Genomic DNA, 20,289 nt, shown 5'->3' with positions numbered 1-20,289 from the left:
TTCATCTGATAGGATTCGGAATTCCTTTTCTTTGTTGCCTTTGATTTTTGTTGAGCTGCCTCAGAACATTCTGAATTCTCTGTCTGAAAGTTCACCTGTTTCTGTGTCTCTGGAGTTGGTCACTGGTGCTTTATGTAGTTTGTTTGGTAAGGTCATGTTTTCCTGGATGGGCTTGTTGCTTGTGGATGTTTGCTGATTTCTGGGTATTGAAGAGTTAGGTATTTATTGTAATCTTCATAGTCTGGGCTTGTCTGTACCTGTCCTACTGGGGAAAGCCTCGCAGGTATTTGAAGGGACATGAGTATTGTGATTAAGTCTTTCTTTGGTCACTGCAGCCATATCTGCTTTGGGGGCACCCCAATCCCGGGAATGCTGCAGAGTTCTTGCAGACTCTTTAATGTATCACCTTGGGGGTCTCAGGTAAGATATGGGAGAATTCCCCGGATTACCAAGCAGAGACTTTTTATTCTCTTCACTTACTTTTCCTCAAACAAACAGAGTCTCTCTTCCTTTTTTTCTCTGTGCTGAGCTGCCTAGGGGAAGCACCCCTGTGGCTACCACCACTGGGACTGTGCTAGGTCCGACCTGAAGCCAGCACAGTACTTGGTCATGCCCAAGGCCTCCAGTGATGACTGTCTAGCTACCACCTATCTTCACTCAAGGCCGAAGGGCTATACAATCAGCAAATGACGAATGAGGCAGGTTTGTATCCTTCCTTTCAGGGCTATAAGTTCTTCCCAGCCCCAGGTGGGTCCCGAGATGCCATCTGAGAGCCAGGGCCTGGAGTCAGAAACCTTAGGAATCTACCTGATGCTCTGTTCTAGTGTGGCTTAACTGGCACCCAAGCCACGAGATAGTCCTTTCCATTCATCCCTCCCTCTCTTCCCTCACATTTCCTCAAGTAGAGGAGTCCGTCTTCATAGCCACCATTGCCCTCGGCCCATGGCAGTTACTGCCTGGCTACTGCCTGTGATGTTTACTCAAGGCCCAAGGCTGTTCGGTCAGCATGTGGTGCAATCTGTCGGTCCTGGGTCTCTCCCTTCAGGGCAGCAGGCTTCCCTCTGGCCCAGGGCAGGTCCAGAAATACTGTCCAGGAGCCAAGGCCTAGAAATGGGGACTCAGGAGCTCACTTGGTGCTCCCCCTGTCTGTGGCTGAGCTGGTGCCCACGCTTCAACACAAAGTCCTTTTTACTCTTCCCTTTCCTTTCCTCAAGCAGAGGGAGTCTCTCCCCATAGCCACCATGGCAAGGGAATGTGCTGGGTCACACCTGAAGCCAGCACAGCTCTGAGTCTTGCCTAGGATCCGTGGTGAGCACTGCCAGGCTACCACTGCCTATTATTCAGGGTCCAGGTGCTCTTTAGTGAGCAGGTGGTTAATTCTGCCAGGACTGAATCTTTCTCTTCAAGGCAGCAGATTCCCTTTTGGCCCAGGGTGTGTTTAGAATGTCATCTGGGAACTAGGGCTTGAGATGGGAGCCTCCTGACTCTGCCTAGTGCCTTATTCTACTATGGCTGAGCTGGTATCCACATTGCAAGACAAAATCCTCTTTACTCTCCTGTCTCCTCTCCTCAAGAAGAGAGAGGGTCTCTCCCGGAGCTGCAAGCTGCACTGCATGGGTTAGAGGAGGAATGATGTGAGTACTCTCTTGGCTGCTTCAGCTGATATCTTACTAGATTGCGTGTTCTCCAGGTTCACTGGTTCTGAGTCCAGCACAGCACTGCGACTTGCCCAGGAATTGCAGTCCTTGCGGCCTAGACTGCTTTTCAAGTTTACTTAGCACCACAGAGCACTTTAGCCCACAGTGGCAGGGCTTGCTGGAACTCAAGTTCTGACTGCTGGGAAGGATAATTTGCCTGGTTAGGGCTGGTCTAAATCCTTTCATAGGTGTCAGCGGAGTTCTGCCCTGCGTTGCTCTCTGCCATTACAGGGCAGCACTGAGCTCCAGTGCAAACTCCCATAATCCCTGCACTCTCCTTCCCACAGCACACAGATTCTCTCTTCTGGCCATGCAGCTGCTGCTGGGGCCAGAAGGTTAGGAGAGGAGTGATGTGGGCAACTCAAGACTGTCTTTCCTACCCTCTTCAGTGTCTCTTTCCTTAATATGATGTAAAAACCAGCATTGTGATGTCTTACTTGATTTTTGGTTCTTCTAAAAGTGTTTTGTGTGGGGATGGTTGTTCAGTTTTGCATTCTTGTGTGTGTGTAGTGGGGGAACAATCACTGGAGGCTTCTATTTGTGAATCTAGCTCTGCTTCCTCCTCATCAGCTTTGCAACTGGTAGTTTTGACATCCATTTTATATGATTGCCTAGGTCCAATATTCTGTGAGACAATATTTTTAGTTGGAATTCTTCTATAAAGAAAAACTTTTCAGCCGGGAGTGGTGGCTCATGCCTATAATTCCAGCACTTTGGGAGGCACAATTGGGAGTATTGCTTGATCTCAGAAGTTGAAGACCAGCCTGGGCAACATAGTAAGATCCTGACTCTACAGAAACAAAAAACTTTTCTTCCTCAATGGTTTAGATTACTCTGAAATATAGTTTTTGTATAGAAAAGTCAGCGTATGTTCTTGATTCTTTCTCTCTGACAATTTTTGAAATAAGTTGCAATAGTGACCACGAAAAATAGATATCTGACTTAGTACACGCAGTTGTAGTTGCAGTTATTTTTCTTTGTGATGCTCAAATTCTCCCGTATTTGGCCAGCGGAAGTGCATTCAAATTGGATTCTACACTCTACCGATGTAATCCCAGTAGTCTTTGATAATTACCTTGCTTTCTGACAAAAAAAAATGTTTTGGGTTCATCTTGGTTCCTTTAAATGTGAAACTGTATTTAGAGACTACAACCTGGGTACTATGGGTACTCACTGCTACTGGTTAATTGTTCTGAGCTTTTTCAGTGAGCAGAGTACTTGGCCTTGTGTCAGTGTTTTCCGAGTCTTTTTAGTCTTCTGAAGGTCTTACCTTATAGATTGCTCAGGAAGGGCTCATGAAAACAATACTCCTGAGTTTTTGCATATTTATAACTGTTTATCGGCAGTCTTTCTACCTCAAGGTCAGTTTGGTTGGATATAAAATCTGCAGCTCACATTTTTTGTCTTTGACTATAGTACATGTGTTATTTCATTGTCTTTTAGCATGAAGTGCTATTTTATTTTATTTAATTAATTCTTTTTTTTTGAGATGGAGTTTCGCTATTGTTACCCAGACTGGAGTGCAATGGCATGATCTCGGCTCACCGCAACCTCTGCCTTCTGGGTTCAAGCAATTCTCCTGCCTCAGCCTCCCAAGTAGCTGGGACTACAGGCGTGCACCACCATGCCCAGCTAATTTTTGTATTTTTAGTAGAGACAGGGTTTCACCTTGTTGACCAGGATGATCTCCATCTTTTGACCTCGTGATCCGCCCACCTTGGCCTCCCAAAGTGCTGGGATTAAAGGCATGAGCCACCGCGCCCGGCCATGAAGTGCTATTTTATAAAAGTCTGAAGGCAATCTGATATTATCCTCTTTTAAAGGACTTTGTCTTTTTGCTTGTGTGTCAAAAACATTTTTTCTTTTCTTTTGAAGTCTGTAAGTTTTACTATAATATGTCTCAGTGCCAGCTTTCTGGTTTAATTTTCCCAGGATGCCGAATGTTTTTTCAATATATGGTTCAAGCTAATTTTAATTTCAGGAACCTTTTCTTAAATGATAAGTTTCAGTGTTTTGCTCCATTCCTGTGCTTTGGTGCTTATTTGTGATTCTTAGTAACATGTTAGATCCTTGTTGTTTATTCTCTATCACTTTCTCTCAAATTCTTTTTATCTTTTTCATTTCTTTTTGATTAAAAAAAGCATTTTAGAGGGGAGGGACTCAAGATGGCACTGTGAGAACAACCCAGGATTGAAGCTCGCGGTCAATGCGCGGAGGGGGTGAGTCTGGGCTGCATTTCCAGACAGATCTTTGTTGCCCACAGAATGGGAAAATCCCTAGGTATAGAGGAGATGTGGGACGCCAGGCAGAGGTTTTTGGCTGGCGCAGCCGGCAGCCCGCACTGTGGCAGAGACACACAGTGCTCTGCACAAAGAGTGCTCGTCTGGGTGCCCTGTTGGGCCAGCAACCTGAGACTTGGGAGGGCTGAACTTGAGACTGAACGGGACTTGGACAGTGAGCCAGCCCAGGATTTTCCAGGGGGACAGCGTTTGGGGTAGCACAGTGGGACAAACAAAACAGCGATTCCAAACGCTCCCCTGTGGAGGGGATCCCTGAGGCCGCAGCTCCGTGGGGGAGGGGCATCTGCCATTACCGAAGCAAACCACCTCTACTGAGGTACACGCCCAGTGCTGCCATTGCCGAGGCAACCCGCAACAACAGAGAGACTCCGCCGCAGGGCATAGCCCGTGGCAGCTGGGCGGAGACCTCAGCAGAAGGGCAGAGCCTGCAGCAACAGGGTGAACCTCACACCAGCAGGGTGGAGCCTCGGCAGGCAAACAGTGACTAGACTGCCTCCTAGCTGGGCAGGACAGTGCGGCGGACACTCACAAGGAAAGCCCCAACACCCCCCAGACAGAGCATCTGAGAAAAAAAGGTTTTTTTTATGAGTTATGTTGCAGCAGAATTAAACATAGCAGCCTAACAGCCCTGAATGAACAACAGAGCTCACAGCTCAGCACTTGAGCTCCTATAAAGTATAGACTGTCTCCTCAAGCAGCTCCCTGACCCCTCTATATCCAAAAGACTGACATTTGGCAGGCATCATTCTGGGACAAACATAGCAGAAAAAGAAACTGGTAGCATCCCTCACTGTTCCGCAGCTGCTATAGGTACACCCCAGACAAGCAGGGCCTGGAGTGGACCTCAGCAGTCATACAGTGAAGGGGCTAGACTGGTAGAAGGAAAACCAAGTAACAGAAATACTTGATCATCAACAATCTGGGTGTCCACTTAGAGACCCAATCGAAAAGTCAGCAACTACACAGACGACAGGTGGATAAATCCACAAAGATGGGAAGAAACCAGAGCAAAAAGGAGGAAAACACCCAAAACCAGAACACCTCGCCTCCTAGAAAGGACCAAAACTCCTCACCAGCAAGGGAACAAAGCTGGATGGAGAATGACTGTGATGAAATGATGGAATTAGACTTCAGAAGGTGGATAATGAGAAACTTTTGTGAGCTAAAAGAACATGTTTTAAATAAATGCAAAGAAACTAAGGACCTTGAAAAAAGATTCAAGGAAATGATAACAAGAATGGATAACTTAGAGAAGAATATGAATTAATTGAAGGAGCTGAAAAACACAATACGAGAACTTCGTGAAGCATGCACAAGTTTCAATAGCCGAATTGACCAAGCAGAAGAAAGAATATCAGAAGTCGAAGATCAACTCAATGAAATAAAATGAGAAACCAAGATCAGAGAAAAAAGCGCAAAAAGGAATGAACAAAGTCTCCAAGAAATGTGGGACTATGTGAAGAGACCTAACCTACGTTTGATAGGCGTACCAGAAGGGGACGAAGAGAATGAATCCAAGCTGGAAAATACTCTTCAGGACATTATCCAGGAAAATTTCCCCACCTAGCAAGACAGGCCAACACTCAATTGCAGGAAATACAGAGAACACCACAAAGATATTCCGCAAGAAGAGCAACCCCAAGGCACATAATCGTCAGATTCAGTAAGGTTGAAATAAAGGAGAAAATACTAAGGACAGCCAGAGAGAAAGGTCTGGTCACCCACAAAGGGAAGGCCATTAGACTCACAGCAGATCTCTCAGCAGAAACACTACAAGCCAGAAGAGAGTGGGGGCCAATATTCAACATCCTTAAAGAAAAGAACTTTCAACCCAGAATTTCATATCCAGCCAAACTGAGCTGCATAAGTGAAGGAAAAATAAAATCCTTTGCGAACAAGCAAGTACTCAGAGATTTTGTCACCACCAGGCCTTCTTTACAAGAGCTCCTGAAAGAGGCACTACACATAGAAAGGAACAACCAGTACCAGCCATTCCAAAATCACACTAAATGCTAAAGAGCATCAACATAATGAAGAATCTACAACAACTAATGGGCAAAACAGCCAGCTAGCATCAAAATGGCAGTATCAAAGTCACACATAACAATATTAACCCTAAATGTAAATGGACTAAATGCACCAATCAAAAGACACAGACTGGCAAATTGGATAAAAATCCAAAACCCATCAGTGTGCTGTATTAATGAAACCCATCTCACATGCAAGGATACACAAAGGCTCAAAATAAAGGGATGGAGGAAGATCTACCAAGCAAATGGACAGCAAAAAAAAGCAGGAGTTGCAATTCTCATCTCTGATAAAATAGACTTTAAAGCAACAAAGATCAAAAGAGACAAAGAAGGCCATTACATAGTGGTAAAAGGATCGATACAACAAGAAGAGCTAACGATCCTAAACATATATGGACCCAATACAGGAGCACCCAGATACATAAGGCAAGTTCTTAGTGACTTACAAAGAGACTTAGACTCCCACACAATAATAGTGGGAGACTTTAACACTCCACTGTCAATATTAGACAGATCAACCAGACAGGAAATCAACAAGGATATCCAGGGCTTGAACTCAGACCTGGAGCAAGCAAACCTGATAGACATTTACAGAACTCTCCACCCCAAATCCACAGAATACACATTCTTCTCAGCACCACATCACACCTACTCTAAAATTGACCACATAATTGGAAGGAAAGCACTGCTCAGCAAATGCAAAACAACTGAAATCATAACAAACAGCCTCTCAGACCATAGTGCAATCAAGTTAGAACTCAGAATTCAGAAACCAACCCAGAACCGCACAGCTTCATGGAAACTGAACAACTGGCTCTTGAATGTTGACTGGATAAACAATGAAATGAAGGCAGAAATAAAGAAGTTCTTCGAAACCAATGAGAACGAAGACACAACATGCCAGAATCTCTGGGACACATTTAAAGCAGTCTCTAGAGGAAAGTATATAGCAATAAGTGCCCATATGAGAAGAATGGAGAGATCCAAAATTGACACCCTATCGTCAAAATTGAAAGAGCTAGAGGAGCAAGATCAAAAAAACTCTAAACTCAGCAGAAGACAAGAAATAACTAAGATCAGAGCTGAACTGAAGGAGATTGAGACACGAAAAACCCTTCAAAAAATCAATAAATCCAAGAGCTGGTTTTTTGAAAAGATCAACAAAATAGACAGACCACTAGCCAGATTGATTAAAAATAAAAGAGAGAACAACCAAATAGATGCAATAAAAAATGATAAAGGGGAAATCACCACAGATTCCACAGAAATTCAAACCATCATCAGAGAATATTACAAACAACTCTATGCACATAAACTAGTAAACCTGGAAGAAATGGATAAATTCCTGGACTCCTGTGTCCTCCCAAGCCTAAACCAGGAGGAAGCTGAAACTATGAATAGACCAATAACAAGGTCAGAAGTTGAGGCAGCAATTAAGAGCCTACCACACAAAAAAAGCCCAGGTCCAGACGGGTTCACAGCCGAATTCTACCAGACACAAAAAGAGGAGCTGGTACCGTTCCTTCTAAAACTATTCCAAATAATCCAAAAAGAGCGAATCCTTCCCAAATCATTTTATGAGACCAACATCATCCTGATACCAAAACCCGGCAGAGACCCAACAAGAAAAGAAAACTTCAGGCCAATATATATGATGAACATAGATGCAAAAATCTTCAATAAAAATATTGGCAAGCCGATTGCAACAGCAAATCAAAAAACTTATTCATCATGATCAAGTAGGATTCATCCTGGGGATGCAAGGCTGATTCAATATACGCAAGTCTATAAATGTAATTCACCACATAAACAGAACCAAAAACAAAAACCACATGATTATCTCAATTGATGCAGAGAAGGCATTTGACAAAATTCAACAGCCCTTTATGCTAAAAACCCTCAATAAACTCGGTATCGATGGAACGTATCTCAAAGTAATAAAAGCTATTTATGACAAACCAACAGCCAATATCATACTGAATGGGCAAAAACTGGAAGCATTCCTTTTGAAATCTGGCACTAGACAAGGATGCCCTCTTTCACCACTCCTATTCAATATAGTACTGGAAGTTCTAGCCAGAGCAATCAGGGAAGAAAAAGAAATAAAGGGTATTCAAATAGGAAAGGTGGATGCCAAATTGTCTCTATTTGCAGACGACATGATAGTATACCTAGAAGACCCCATCGCCTCAGCCCAAAAACTCCTGAAACTGATAAGCAACTTCAGCAAAGTCTCAGGATATAAAATCAATGTGCAAAAATAACAAGCCTTCCTCTACACCAATAGCAGACTTAAAGAAAGCCAAATCAAGAATGAACTGCCATTCACAATTGCTACAAAAAGAATAAAATACCTTGGAATACAACTCACAAGGAATGTAAGGGACCTCTTCAAGGAGAACTACAAACCACTGCTCAATGAAATCAGAGAGGACACAAACAGATGGAGAAACATTCCATGTTCATGGTTAGGAAGAATTAATACCGTAAAAATGGCTATACTGCCCAAAGTAATTTACAGAATCAATGCTATACGCATCAAGCTACCATTGACTTTCTTCACAGAACTGGAAAAAACCACCATGAACTTCATATGGAACCAAAAGAGAGCCCACATAGCCAAGTCAATTCTAAGCAAAAAGAACTCAGCGGGGGCATCACACTACCGGATTTCAAACTATACTACAAGACTACAGTAATCAAAACAGCATGGTACTGGTAGCAAAACAGAGATATAGACCAATGGAACAGAACAGAGGCATCGGAGGCAACACAACATATCTACAACCATACAATCTTTGATAAACCCGACAAAAACAAGCAATGGGGAAAGGTTTCCCTGTTCAACAAATGGTGTTGGGAAAACTGGCTAGCCATGTGCAGAAAGCAGAAACTGGACCCCTTCCTGACACCTTACACCAAAATTAACTCCAGATGGATTAAAGACTTAAACATAAGACCTGGCACCATAAAAACCCTAGAGGAAAATCTAGGCAAAACCATCCAAGACATAGAAGTAGGCAAGGACTTCATGAACAAAACACCAAAAGCATTGGCAACAAAGGCCAAAATAGACAAATGGGACCTAATGAAACTCCACAGCTTCTGCACACAAAAGAAACAGTCACTAGAGTGGATCGGCAACCAACAGAACGGGAAAAAATGTTTGCAGTTTACCCATCTGACAAAGGGCTGATATACAGAATCTACAAAGAACTCAAACAGATTTACAGGAAAAAAACAAACAAACCCATTCAAAATTGGGCAAAGAATATGAACAGACACTTTACAAAAGAAGACATATATGAGGCCAACAATCATATGAAAAATGCTCATCGTCACTGGTCATCAGAGAGATGCAAATCAAAACCACATTGAGATACCATCTCACGCCAGTTAGAATGGCGATCATTAAAAAATCTGGAGACAACAGATGCTGGAGAGGATGTGGAGAAAAAAAACTTTTACGCTGTTGGTGGGAGTGTAAATTAGTTCAACCATTGTGGAAGACAGTGTGGCGATTCCTCAAGGCCTTAGAAATAGAAATTCCATTTGACCCAGCAATCCCGTTACTGGGTATATATCCAAAGGACTATAAATCGTTCTAATAAGGACACATGCACACAAATGTTCATTGCAGCACTGTTTACAATAGCAAAGACCTGGAATCAACCCAAATGCCCATTGATAATAGACTGGATTGGAAAAATGTGGCACATATACACCATGGAATATTATGCAGCAATCAGAAATGATGAGTTTGTGTCGTTTGTAGGGACATGGATGAATCTGGAGAACATCATCCTCAGCAAACTGACACAAGAACAGAAAATGAAACACCGCATATTCTCACTCATAGGCGGGTGATGAAAAATGAGAACACATGGACACAGGGAGGGGAGTACTAAACACTGGGGTCTATTTAGGGGAAAAGGGGAGGGCCAGCGGGAGGGGGTGGTGGGGAGGAATAGCCTGGGGAGAAATGCCAAATGTGGGTGAATGGGAGAAAGGAAGCAAAACACACTGCCATGTGTGTACCTATGCAACTGTGTTGCTTGTTCTGCACATGTACCCCCAAACCTAAAATGCAATAAAAAAATTATTAAAAAAAAGAACTCAAAAAAAAAAGCATTTTAAGAGAAGTTTAAGGTTCACAGCAAAATTCCCATATACCTGCAACATACTGCATATTCTCTCCCACTATCAAAGGTGCATTTGCTGTGATAGGTGACTACACTGACACATTATCTCCTGAAGTCCATAGTTTACATTGGTGTTCACTCTTGGTGTTGTACATGCTGTGGGTTTTGACAAATGTGTAGCAACATGTATTTACCATTACAGTATCATACAGAGTACTTTCGCTGCCCTAAAAATTCCTTTTGCTCCACCTGTTCATCCTTCTATCCCTCCAATCCCCGGCAACCACTGATCTTTTCTTTTTTTTCTTATTTTTTTTTTTACTATCTTATTTTTTCTTTCTTTTTTTTTTCTATAGTTTTATCTTTTCTAGGATGCCATATTTGGAACATCTTTTTCTGAGTTTTAAGATGTTATTCCTTTCTATCTTTTATTTCTCTTAAAACATTGCTATGTTTATTTGTTCTTGTGCTCCTTTTAATCAGTCTTTATTTTCAAAGTATTTTTTGTTCATTTTCAGTACTTTCCTGAGTTCTGTTACAGCTCTTGTCAAATCTTTCTTTTCCTCAATCACCTTATCCTTGATTCTGATTTATGCTGTTTTTTAAGAGCATCTATCATTCTCTTAATTTCCTCTGGCTGGTTTTGAAATGATGGGCCAATTTACATCTGTTCTGTGGGCGTGTCCTTCTGGTGGATTTCATTATCTGTAGAGACATTATACTCCATCTGATTCTTCCTCGCTCTCTTTTTCAAAAAGACTTTGCATAAAATTTGACTGTGCATCTTTTCTGCTGTTCATCTTCTGAGTGAGTTGAATGTGCTTATACTTTAGAGAGAGGAGACGGAACGTGATTTACCCTTTTCTAACTTCACAGTTCTCGAATTCTCTTTTCAGCTGTTTTCTCAAAGTGATAAAAATATATTTGGACTAGTGGTACCTCCTCTGCTTCTCTGCCCTCTTTTGTCTAAACTTTCTCTTTCTTTTGTCACCACTGTTTTTGTCCTGTGATCGATCTGGATTTTACCCTGAATTGTCTTCACAGTGAACGGTTTTGTCTTAGAAGGAAGCTTCTTTCATACTAGAAGAAAACATAGAGTAAATCCTCCATGACATTGATCTGGGCAAATATTTTTTAAAATGTGAACTCAAAAACACAGACCACAGAAGCAAAAATAGAAAAATGGGATTACATTAAAATAAAAAGCTTCTGCCCAGCCAAGAAAACAATCAACAGAGTGAAGAGACGACCTACAGAATGGAAGAAAATATTTGCAAACCATACATTCATAAGAGTTAATATCTAAAATACATAAGGAACTCAACTCAATGGCAAGCAAATAACTCAATGTAAGAATAGGCAAAGGATCTGAATAGATGTTTCTCAAATAGAGAAGAAAGCTTTATTCTGTGAACATCTAGAGTGTGCAGCACCTAGAGTATCCCTGCACATCAATCTTGTTGCGTCGTTGTCCATTTGCTGTCACCCACAAATAGATCCCTGCAGAACTCCCCCTAATTCTTTTTTTTTTTTTTTTTGATTTAATAAAGTTTTATTTTTCCAAATGTACAGTTGGTTGGACCTATTCATGCGTCTTCACCAGCAGCTGGAGCATCTCCACCCTTGGTATTTCTGGTGTAAATTACTTGAGCTCTGTGCTTTGAAACCAGTTTGATAAGTCCTTTGCTAAGGAGCTCCTGAAGGGCTGCCCTGGCAAGGGAGCCTCGAATCTTCAGTCTCTTAGAGACCACAGCTGGAGTTATAAGTTTATAGTTGGGAACTTCCTTACAGAGTTTGTCATAGGTAGCTTTGTCAAACAAGACCAAGTTATTGAGCTTGTCCCGAACTTTGCCTTTGGACCACTTCTTCTTTTTGGCCTTGCCCCCGGATTTGTTCACTGGGTCTTTGTCTTTCTTGGCCGACTTTCCAGCGTCTTTCTTCTTCTTGTCGTCCTTGGGCGGCATTGCGAAGCTCGGAGAGGAGCGGAGAACACTACAACCGCGCTAAGATGTCGGACAAAAAAAAAAGCCTCCCCCTAATTCTTAATTCCAGTTGTTCTCAGACAGGCTCTCCGTGCTTTTCAGCGAGCACCTGTTGGTGATTTGGATGTTTTCATATTCTCAGGGATGTCAGATGTTGTCTGTGGATCTTTAGATTTGCTATCTTATTTGCTGTGTTTTTATGTGAGGACTTGAAGAGCCCAAAAAACTACACTGCCACTACCACTGCCACCATTTTTCTAGAATCTCAAAAATCTTAATGAAGTTTCTACCATAAGAATAATACATACTCTTTCGTTGGCACATTGACTTCCTCTCTCTAATCTTCTTTCATCTGCTTATCAGAAGCCCTGTGATTATATCAGGCCCCGTGGGAAAACCCAGGATAACCTTCCCACTTCAGCATCCTTACTGTAATCCCATCTGCATGATCAGTTGATACTGACATCATGTTCCCTCCTGGCGATGAAGAGGCTGCTGGATCCTTGGCTCCAGTTCTGAGTGCAAGATCCATAAATAAGGCTTTATATCCTGGAGTGGAAAGTATGAAACAATCTACAAATATTATCTGGAATTCTTCTGTAAAAAATATTTGTCCTTTCTCTCTCATTAATTTATTTATTCAATCATTTGTTTATGACATAGACTCATGGACCTTTATACTTTGGGATATAGTCTAATACTACATTTTTAAATTTTGTTGCTCAAGTGGCTTCAGTTTCGGCCACTGGAAACTCTTTCAGGTTGCTTGCCGTGTCCCTTTGATTTACTTCCGTCATTTTGTGTGTGTGTGTGTGTGTGTGTGTGTGTGTGTGTGTGTAAAAAGCCCTGTTGCCACTTGCCCCTTAACATTGTATTTTTTGAGTACTTTCTGGCACTACAAGACACTCCAGGCTTATGGTTTATTTTCCCTGCCTCAGCCCTAGAATCAGCCCTAGTTCCTTTTATTGGAGAAAGATATTTGGAAACCAAGATCTGGGTATTTGGCGTGCTCTCTGTAATAGATATCACTGCCAAGCCTTCTTGGTACACAGTTAGGAATATGTCTATGCACACACACACACACACACACACACACACACTCTCTCTCTCTCTCTCTCCTACAATCATTTCTGTATCTGTCTACTTGGATATATAGGTAAACATGAGTTTATTGTAATGTCTGATTCCAATCCAGTACTATAGGTTTCATTCTTGTCTTGTGCGGTCTTATTTGTAACTTTTTTTTGGACTATTGATAAATCTGGCTTCCATTTTTTTAGGGATTTATCTACGTATTCACTAATTCATGCATTCATCCATAGTATAATGTTAATTCTGAATTAGTAAGCCATACCCCCATGTGAAACAAATGTACAATTAGAGTACAGTATTCATGTCACATTTTTGTCGTTAGCCTTACTTTCTAATCAAAGCACCATTTTGAAGGTTGCTTAGGTCGTCATTTTACCTGATGTCCTTCAGTAAAGTTATGTCACATACTTCTAATATGGTTAGCTTCATTTGTCACAATCTTCTTTCCACCCCCGTATGCCCACCTTCAGGTTGACATTTTAAAATTTCATACGTTACAGTTTATTCTTTGTGGTATACAGTTCTGTGAGTGTGGACAACACACAGTCATATACCCACCACCCCAACACCGTGTGAAACAGTTCCATCACACTAAAAATTCCCTGCTGTGCTCTCCTTCGTGATCAGCCTCTACACCCCCCAACCACCCTTGTCAACCACTGAGCCAGTTTCCATCATTAATATTTGCCTTTTCCAGAATGTCATACAAATGGAATCTTTTTGCCTTGATCAATTGCTCATTCATTTTCATTGCTGAGTAGTATTTGATTATATGGTGAATGTTTAGACATATAACTGTTTTACTTTTTTATTTTTTAAAAATTTATTTATTTATTTAGAGACAGAGTCTTGCTAGGTTGCCTACGCTGTCCTTAAACTCTTGGGCTCAAATGATTCTTCCTTCTCAGACTCCTGAGTAGCTGGGATTATAGGCACACACCACTTTGCCTGGCTTTTTATTTATCTATTCACCTATTGAATGGTATCATTGCTGCTTCCAGACTTTTGTTAATGATGAATAAAGCTGCTACCAACATTCATATACATGTTTTTATTTACATATAAGTTTCAAATTCTTGGTTTTTTCTTTCCTTTTTTTTTTTGGCAGATTGGGTTGGAAAGTTTCAAATTCTTTTAGGTAAATACCTAGGAGTGCGATTGCTGGATCATATGGTAACGTGTATGTCTAACTTTCCAAAAATGACCAAATCATCTTCCAAAGTGGCTGTATCATATTGCATGCCCACTAGCAATGAATGAGAGTACTTGTTGCTTTGTGTCCTTAACAGCACCTGGCATTGTCAGTTTCTTGGAATTGTCCCATCCCCCACATCAGCACCTATTCTTTCTAGGGAAGTCATTGCCTAGAAACATACTCTGGGACTGAAACTTCCATTATGGCAAGGGCTGAAGCAAGACTCATTCCTATTTTTAAATCCAGGTCTTTATTTTTCCTGTGCCAATATGAATGCAGGCATAACTAATAGTTAAGGCTTTTAAAATATATACATTTTGAGGAGGAAAAGAGGAGAGAGAAAGAGGAAGAAAGAAGGAAGAAAAAAAGAAGGAAAGAAAGAGAAAGAAGAAAGCCTTATCTTTGGGTAATTTGCAACATGTTACATAAGTGAAGGATGGAATATTGTGGTCATAATTTGCAATCACAGATCTCAAAAATATAAATCTGTTATAAAATGTTAATGAAGTTATATTTACTGGGGTTTGTTTTTTTTAAGAGCTGATTTCTGCAATCTGCAAGCTTTTGGAGAGCTAAAAGCTTTGCCTTGGGATGCAATTCCAAGGGATCTTGAGGCTTCCTCTTCGTGGGTAAAGGGGCAGTTTGCGGAGATACATGCCAAATAGTCTCATCTTCTAAAAGTCTTAGTTGTCAGCGTTTTTGGCTTGGGACACCATTCCAGCCTTCAACCTAAAAGGCTCTCCCTGCATATAGCTCTCCTCCTTGACTTAGAATAGGTCACCCAGGGTCCGGACTCAAGGATGGAGGATAGGGGTTGTCTTTGAATCTCTTTGGCAAGTGAGAAGGAGGGATGTCTCTTCTAACTGAGATGCTCTTTTCTGTGAAACAGATTCTGTTTTCACAGTGGCTGGACGGCAAGGAGTCTGGATTTGCTTCATAGATTGGAAGTGACCTCATATGGGGCAGCCTCTTTCCATGTTACAGAACTTCTATTTGCCATAGCACTCCCAAAGGCCGGGGTTCCTAGGATCCCAAAGAACACATGAGGTGATCCCAGATTCAGAAAATATGATTCTTGTGTAAGTTTGAATTTGAGTCACTACGTTGTACCTTCAGCTTCCTGTTATATACTCATTATCAGGTGGTGGTGGAGTGAAGTTGGGGAGTAGAAAGGTGACTAAATAATCTTTCATTTATAAGATCAAAAATCCTAAAAACACCTTATGGATTCCATAAAAAAGTACTGAGAGTCCTGAGTGCATACTTTCATATATTTGGATTGGGGATACCTCCCACTTTGCAAAGCCCTGCCTACTGCAGTGTTTCATGTGAACCTCACGATCAAACCTGGCACTTCACTGGGACTGAGACAGAGTCCCATTTTCTAGGTGAAGAAATTGAGGCTCTCTCGGGCAGTCACACAGCTTTCAAACAGTGAGTAGAACTGGAATTAAACTCTGACCAAGTTCCATGCCATGCAGCTGCAGCCACACAGCATCACCCTGCCAGCTGATCCCGTGAAGCAGGAGACAGACGCTGCATTTTCACTGTTGTTTGTCCTCTGTTTTTGTAGTATCCCCAGGAACTTCCCCATTAGCCAGGGGGCTGTCCCCACCACCCTTCATCTGGCTCTCCAGTTGGCTGAGACGCTGCTTCATCTTCATCTGGGTGGCGTTGTACTCAGCCAGGAGCCGTGCAAACCTAGTCTGCAGGATGTCCAGGGAGGTCCCCAGCTGCTCCACCTTCTCCTCAAGGTCCTTGGGGTCTGCCCCTGCCCTGGCCAGCTCCTCATCAATCAGGTTATCCTTCATCAGGATCTGCCGTCCTTTCTCCTCCAGGGCCTTCTTGGCTTCAGGGTACTCGGTGAGGGCCTCCATGAGATCGTCCTTTGAGAGGCAGAACAGGTCAGAGTAGCCGATGCTGCGGATGTTGGCCGTCCTGCGGTTCCCTGACTTGCTCCCCTTGATGTTCAGGATGCTGATCTCCCCGAAGTAGCTGCCGTCGCTGAGGACCACGAACTGGGTGACCCCGTCGTCGGCCACCACAGCCAACTTGCCCTCGTTGATGATGTACATCTCCTTCCCAATGTCCCCCTTCTTGCAGATATAATCCCCAGGGCTGAACACGGTGGGCCGCAGCTTTAGCACCAGCTCCACCAGCAGCCCCGCCTCGCAGTCCTGGAAGATGCGGACTTTCTTCAGTGTGTCCAGGTGCACATTGATGGCGATCTCAGCCTTCAGCTTGTCTGGGAGGCTCTTGAGCACCTCCTTCTCATCCACTGTCTTCTTGTTGGCCCACAGGTAGTCAAACCAACGGATAACCCGTGTCTCCAAGTCCTTCGTCACCTTGCGGAACTGCATGTACTGCTTGATGGAGTCAATCTTGGCCTGGAACTCTGCCCGTGAGGCGTTCATATTCGAGATCATGGAACCCACATTGCCCACAATGGTGGCAAAAATCAGAACACCCACCAAGAAGTCTATGACCACAAAGAGATACTCCGCGTCTTTGACAGGGGGTGGGGTCTCACCAATGGTGGTGAGGGTCAAGGTGGACCAGTAGAGACTGTAAATGTACTTCCTAGAGAGGCGCCCATGCTCTGGGATTGAGATGTTTGGGTAGACCCAGGAGTCTGTCCCAAAACCAATGAACTTGGAAATGGCAAAGTAGATGCAGGCATTCCAATGGATAATGATGAGAATGTACAAGACCAAGTTCCCAATCCTGAATATATTGGGATAGTTGGTCCTTGTCTCTGTGCGGTCAAAGAATTCGAAGAGCCGGGCAAACTTCAGTAGGCGGTTGAACCTTAGTTCTGGGAAGTTCATGCCCACCTGTAAGTAAGCCAAGTCGGTGGGGACCAGGGACAACACATCCAGCTTGAATTGCATGGTCGCCTTGTAATGCTGCCACAGCCTGTCAGTATCACTGACCATTAAGCCTTGCTCGAGAAAACCTATAGAAGAAGATGGAGGTCACTTGGGCATCACAGAGGCTGACTTTTTATGACCATAGCACAAAGAAAGGTATTTTACATCATGGCTATACAATATGCAGTGATACATATGCAATAGAAATGATTTTTAAAACAACACTTACCCTTACTGCAGGAAATGCACTCTGATGTTTTCTATTCTACAAGGTTCTAATCTATTCTATTGAACTTTTTAAAAACATAGGTTGATTGGGTAAATTTGAATATAAATTAGGTATTAGGTGATAACAAGGCATGATTTATTATCATGGAAATTATATATATAATAAATGGAAATTATATATATATATATTTAAAAAGGATCCTTTAAAGTTAGAGCTACATGTTGTAAATCAAAAAGTGATGGAGGGCCAGGCACGGTGGCTCACATCTCTAATCCCAGCACTTTGAGAGGCCAAGGCAGGCGGGTCACCTGAGGTCAGGGGTTTGAGACCAGCCTGGGCAACATGGTGAAACCCGTCTCTACTAAAAATGCAACAATTAGCCAGATGTGGTGTGCACCTGTAATCCCAGCCTCTTGGGAGGCTGAGACACGAGAACCACTTGAACCCGGGAGGTGGAGGCTGCAGTCAGCCAAGATCGCACCATGGCACTTCAGCCTGGGCAACAGTGAGACTATATCTCAAAAAAAAAAAAAAGTGATGGAGGCAGATCTCAGTTGATTTAGAGGTTTGTTTTACCAAGGTTGAAGGAGCACCTAGGAGAAAGAAACACAAGTCACAGTAGGATCTGTGGCCTGTGCTTTTTCCAAAGAGAGTTCTGAGGACATCAATACTTAAAGGGGACAGAGTAGGCAGGAGAGGAAGGAAGAAAGGAAAGAAAGGGTGGGTAGGCAATGAGGCCAGTGGTTACATTCTTGTGAGGCTTTGATTAGCACTCAGTGAATCTACATGTGAAAAGGGGAGTGGAGGAAAAGTAAACTATGCAATCTACATTTTACACAAAATAAAGTAAGCATGTGAAATTACAGCTATCTGTTTGGGAAGAGGAGGAAGGCAGCTTTGGCATGACTCAGTTCCCAAGTGTTAACTTTTCCCTCTGGCACAGTGAGTTTGACTAATGGAGACTTCCTATTGTCTATTCAAAATGCGAAAGTGCTCACTGCCTGGGGTTGGTTTATGCCAGCCAGGAAAAGAGTGGATGAAACAAAAAAGCAAAAACGGAAACAGTAAAATGAAGCAAGAAAAGGGTGGATGAAACAAGAAAAGAAAGAGACGAAACGAGATGGGCAGAATGTTGATGACAACTGGAGCTGGGTGAGGGTACACGGGGATTCATAATACTATTCTCTCTGATTCTGCGTATGTTTGAAAATATTAATAATAAAAATGTAAAAAACACAGCCACGGCCTCCTAACTTGATTTTAACAGTTAGCAGTGGGGTACAACCTGCCTTTTGAAAACGCCTTGCAGGAACACAGTTCTCCTTGGTTACAGATGACCGTTACCCAAGGGGCTTTTAAAATATATGAAGTTCAGGACCCACCCCCAAAGACTGGTCTGGAGATGGGCTGGACACCTACAACCAGACGCATTATGATGGGTGAAATTAATCAAGGAGGCCATGACCTGCATTCCCTTCTGTTTTTTACATTTTCAAACATGCACGAAGGTAGAGAGAATAATAGAATTAATCCTTTTAAAATTGTGGTGAGCATCAGAATTTCCCTGAGGGCTGTGTGAAACACAGAGTGCCAGCCACCCTACAACCCAGAGTTGGCACCTGGAGGTTGGGTGCGAATCTAGCAAGTTCCAGGTCATGCTAGGGCTGCAGGTCCAGACCACTGAGGCTAGACTGAGGGCAAGACGCCCCCCTCTGTTCAAACTGAAAATCTAGTGTCCATCACAACAAAGAATTGCCTGCTTCTCAGCCCCCAGTCCTTCTTAGCATTATTTGTTATACATGAGTTACTGAGGGCCTTGATCTTTATGTAGCCTCCTGTGCCTCTAGCCTCCTCACACGTCTTTAAGATGTCTTCTCTTTTTTAATGATGTTTTCCTTGGGTGTGATTCCTGTGCCTCCCTCTCTCCCAGTGTCCTGCTGAATCTTGGGTTGCTTAAGGTACTACCCAAGCACAAGTGAGGAAGGAGACCCTTAATCCTCTTTAGCCTTCTACATTGCATCTCAAAAGGAGAAGTTGGAAGTCAGTCAGAGGAGGGACCGGTTGGCACCGCCAGCCAGGTTAAGGATAATTCCACTACTGCTAACCGCAATCCCATCTATAGATCATGGATACGGCATAGAGGAATCTTTCCGGAAGTCATTGTTTTTACTCACGCACGATTAGACCTCCACCTAAGTCACGTACACCACGCCTACTTCATGGATCAAGACCCTTTCACATGTAATTCTAGAGTTGTAAGCCCAGGACCCTTTCACATGTAATTCTAGAGTTGTAAGCCCAGAACCCTTTCACATGTAATTCTAGAGTTGTAAGCCCAGGACCCTTTCACATGTAATTCTAGAGTTGTAAGCCCAGGACCCTTTCACATGTAATTCTAGAGTTGTAAGCCTTCAAAAGGGCAAGGATTTTCTTGTTGGGGAGCTCAGCTGTTAGGCATCTATGCTGCCGCAGCTCCCGGCCAAATAAATCACCACTTCCTTCCCAGTTTGGTTTTTGAGAGGTTTGTTTCGCAGCCTTCCCTGCTTCACAAGAGGTAGGGGGTTAACGTCTGATGATGAGAGTGAGGGTGTCTCATCCCACTGAAGCTAGGTTGAGATGAGGGACCGTCAGCCCAATGGGCCACCTACAGAGCTCATGTGTCTATGGAGTTTAACATGACTGCAGCAAAGGGGCAGATGGCCAGGGCTGGCTAGGTCAGCCGGGCAAGCCTCAGGCTGTGTATCTGAGGTCT

The 20,289-nt window shown here is 42.9% G+C and overlaps 1 protein-coding gene and 1 pseudogene across 7 annotated transcripts in view; both read right to left on the bottom strand.

Moving 5' to 3' along the window:
• Positions 1 to 11,690: 11,690 nt before the first annotated feature.
• Positions 11,691 to 12,193, bottom strand: LOC144579223 (small ribosomal subunit protein eS25 pseudogene; annotated as a pseudogene).
• The window catches only part of CNGA3 (cyclic nucleotide gated channel subunit alpha 3), a 109,150-nt gene continuing 100,551 nt past the window's right edge, over positions 11,691 to 20,289 (bottom strand). For all 7 annotated transcript variants that reach the window (XM_035271644.3, XM_035271645.3, XM_078348700.1 and 4 more), the window contains one exon: positions 11,691 to 17,394. In XM_035271644.3, the coding sequence (XP_035127535.3) occupies positions 15,983 to 17,394 (1,412 nt within the window). In that variant the 3' untranslated portion in view covers positions 11,691 to 15,982. The remainder of the gene's footprint in view (positions 17,395 to 20,289) is intronic.

The sequence above is a fragment of the Callithrix jacchus genome, chromosome 14, assembly GCF_049354715.1.
Source record: "Callithrix jacchus isolate 240 chromosome 14, calJac240_pri, whole genome shotgun sequence".
In the NCBI taxonomy this organism is placed as follows: Eukaryota; Metazoa; Chordata; class Mammalia; order Primates; family Cebidae; genus Callithrix; species Callithrix jacchus.
Note: the sequence above shows the minus strand (reverse complement) of the source record. Positions and strands in the feature narration are given on the sequence as shown.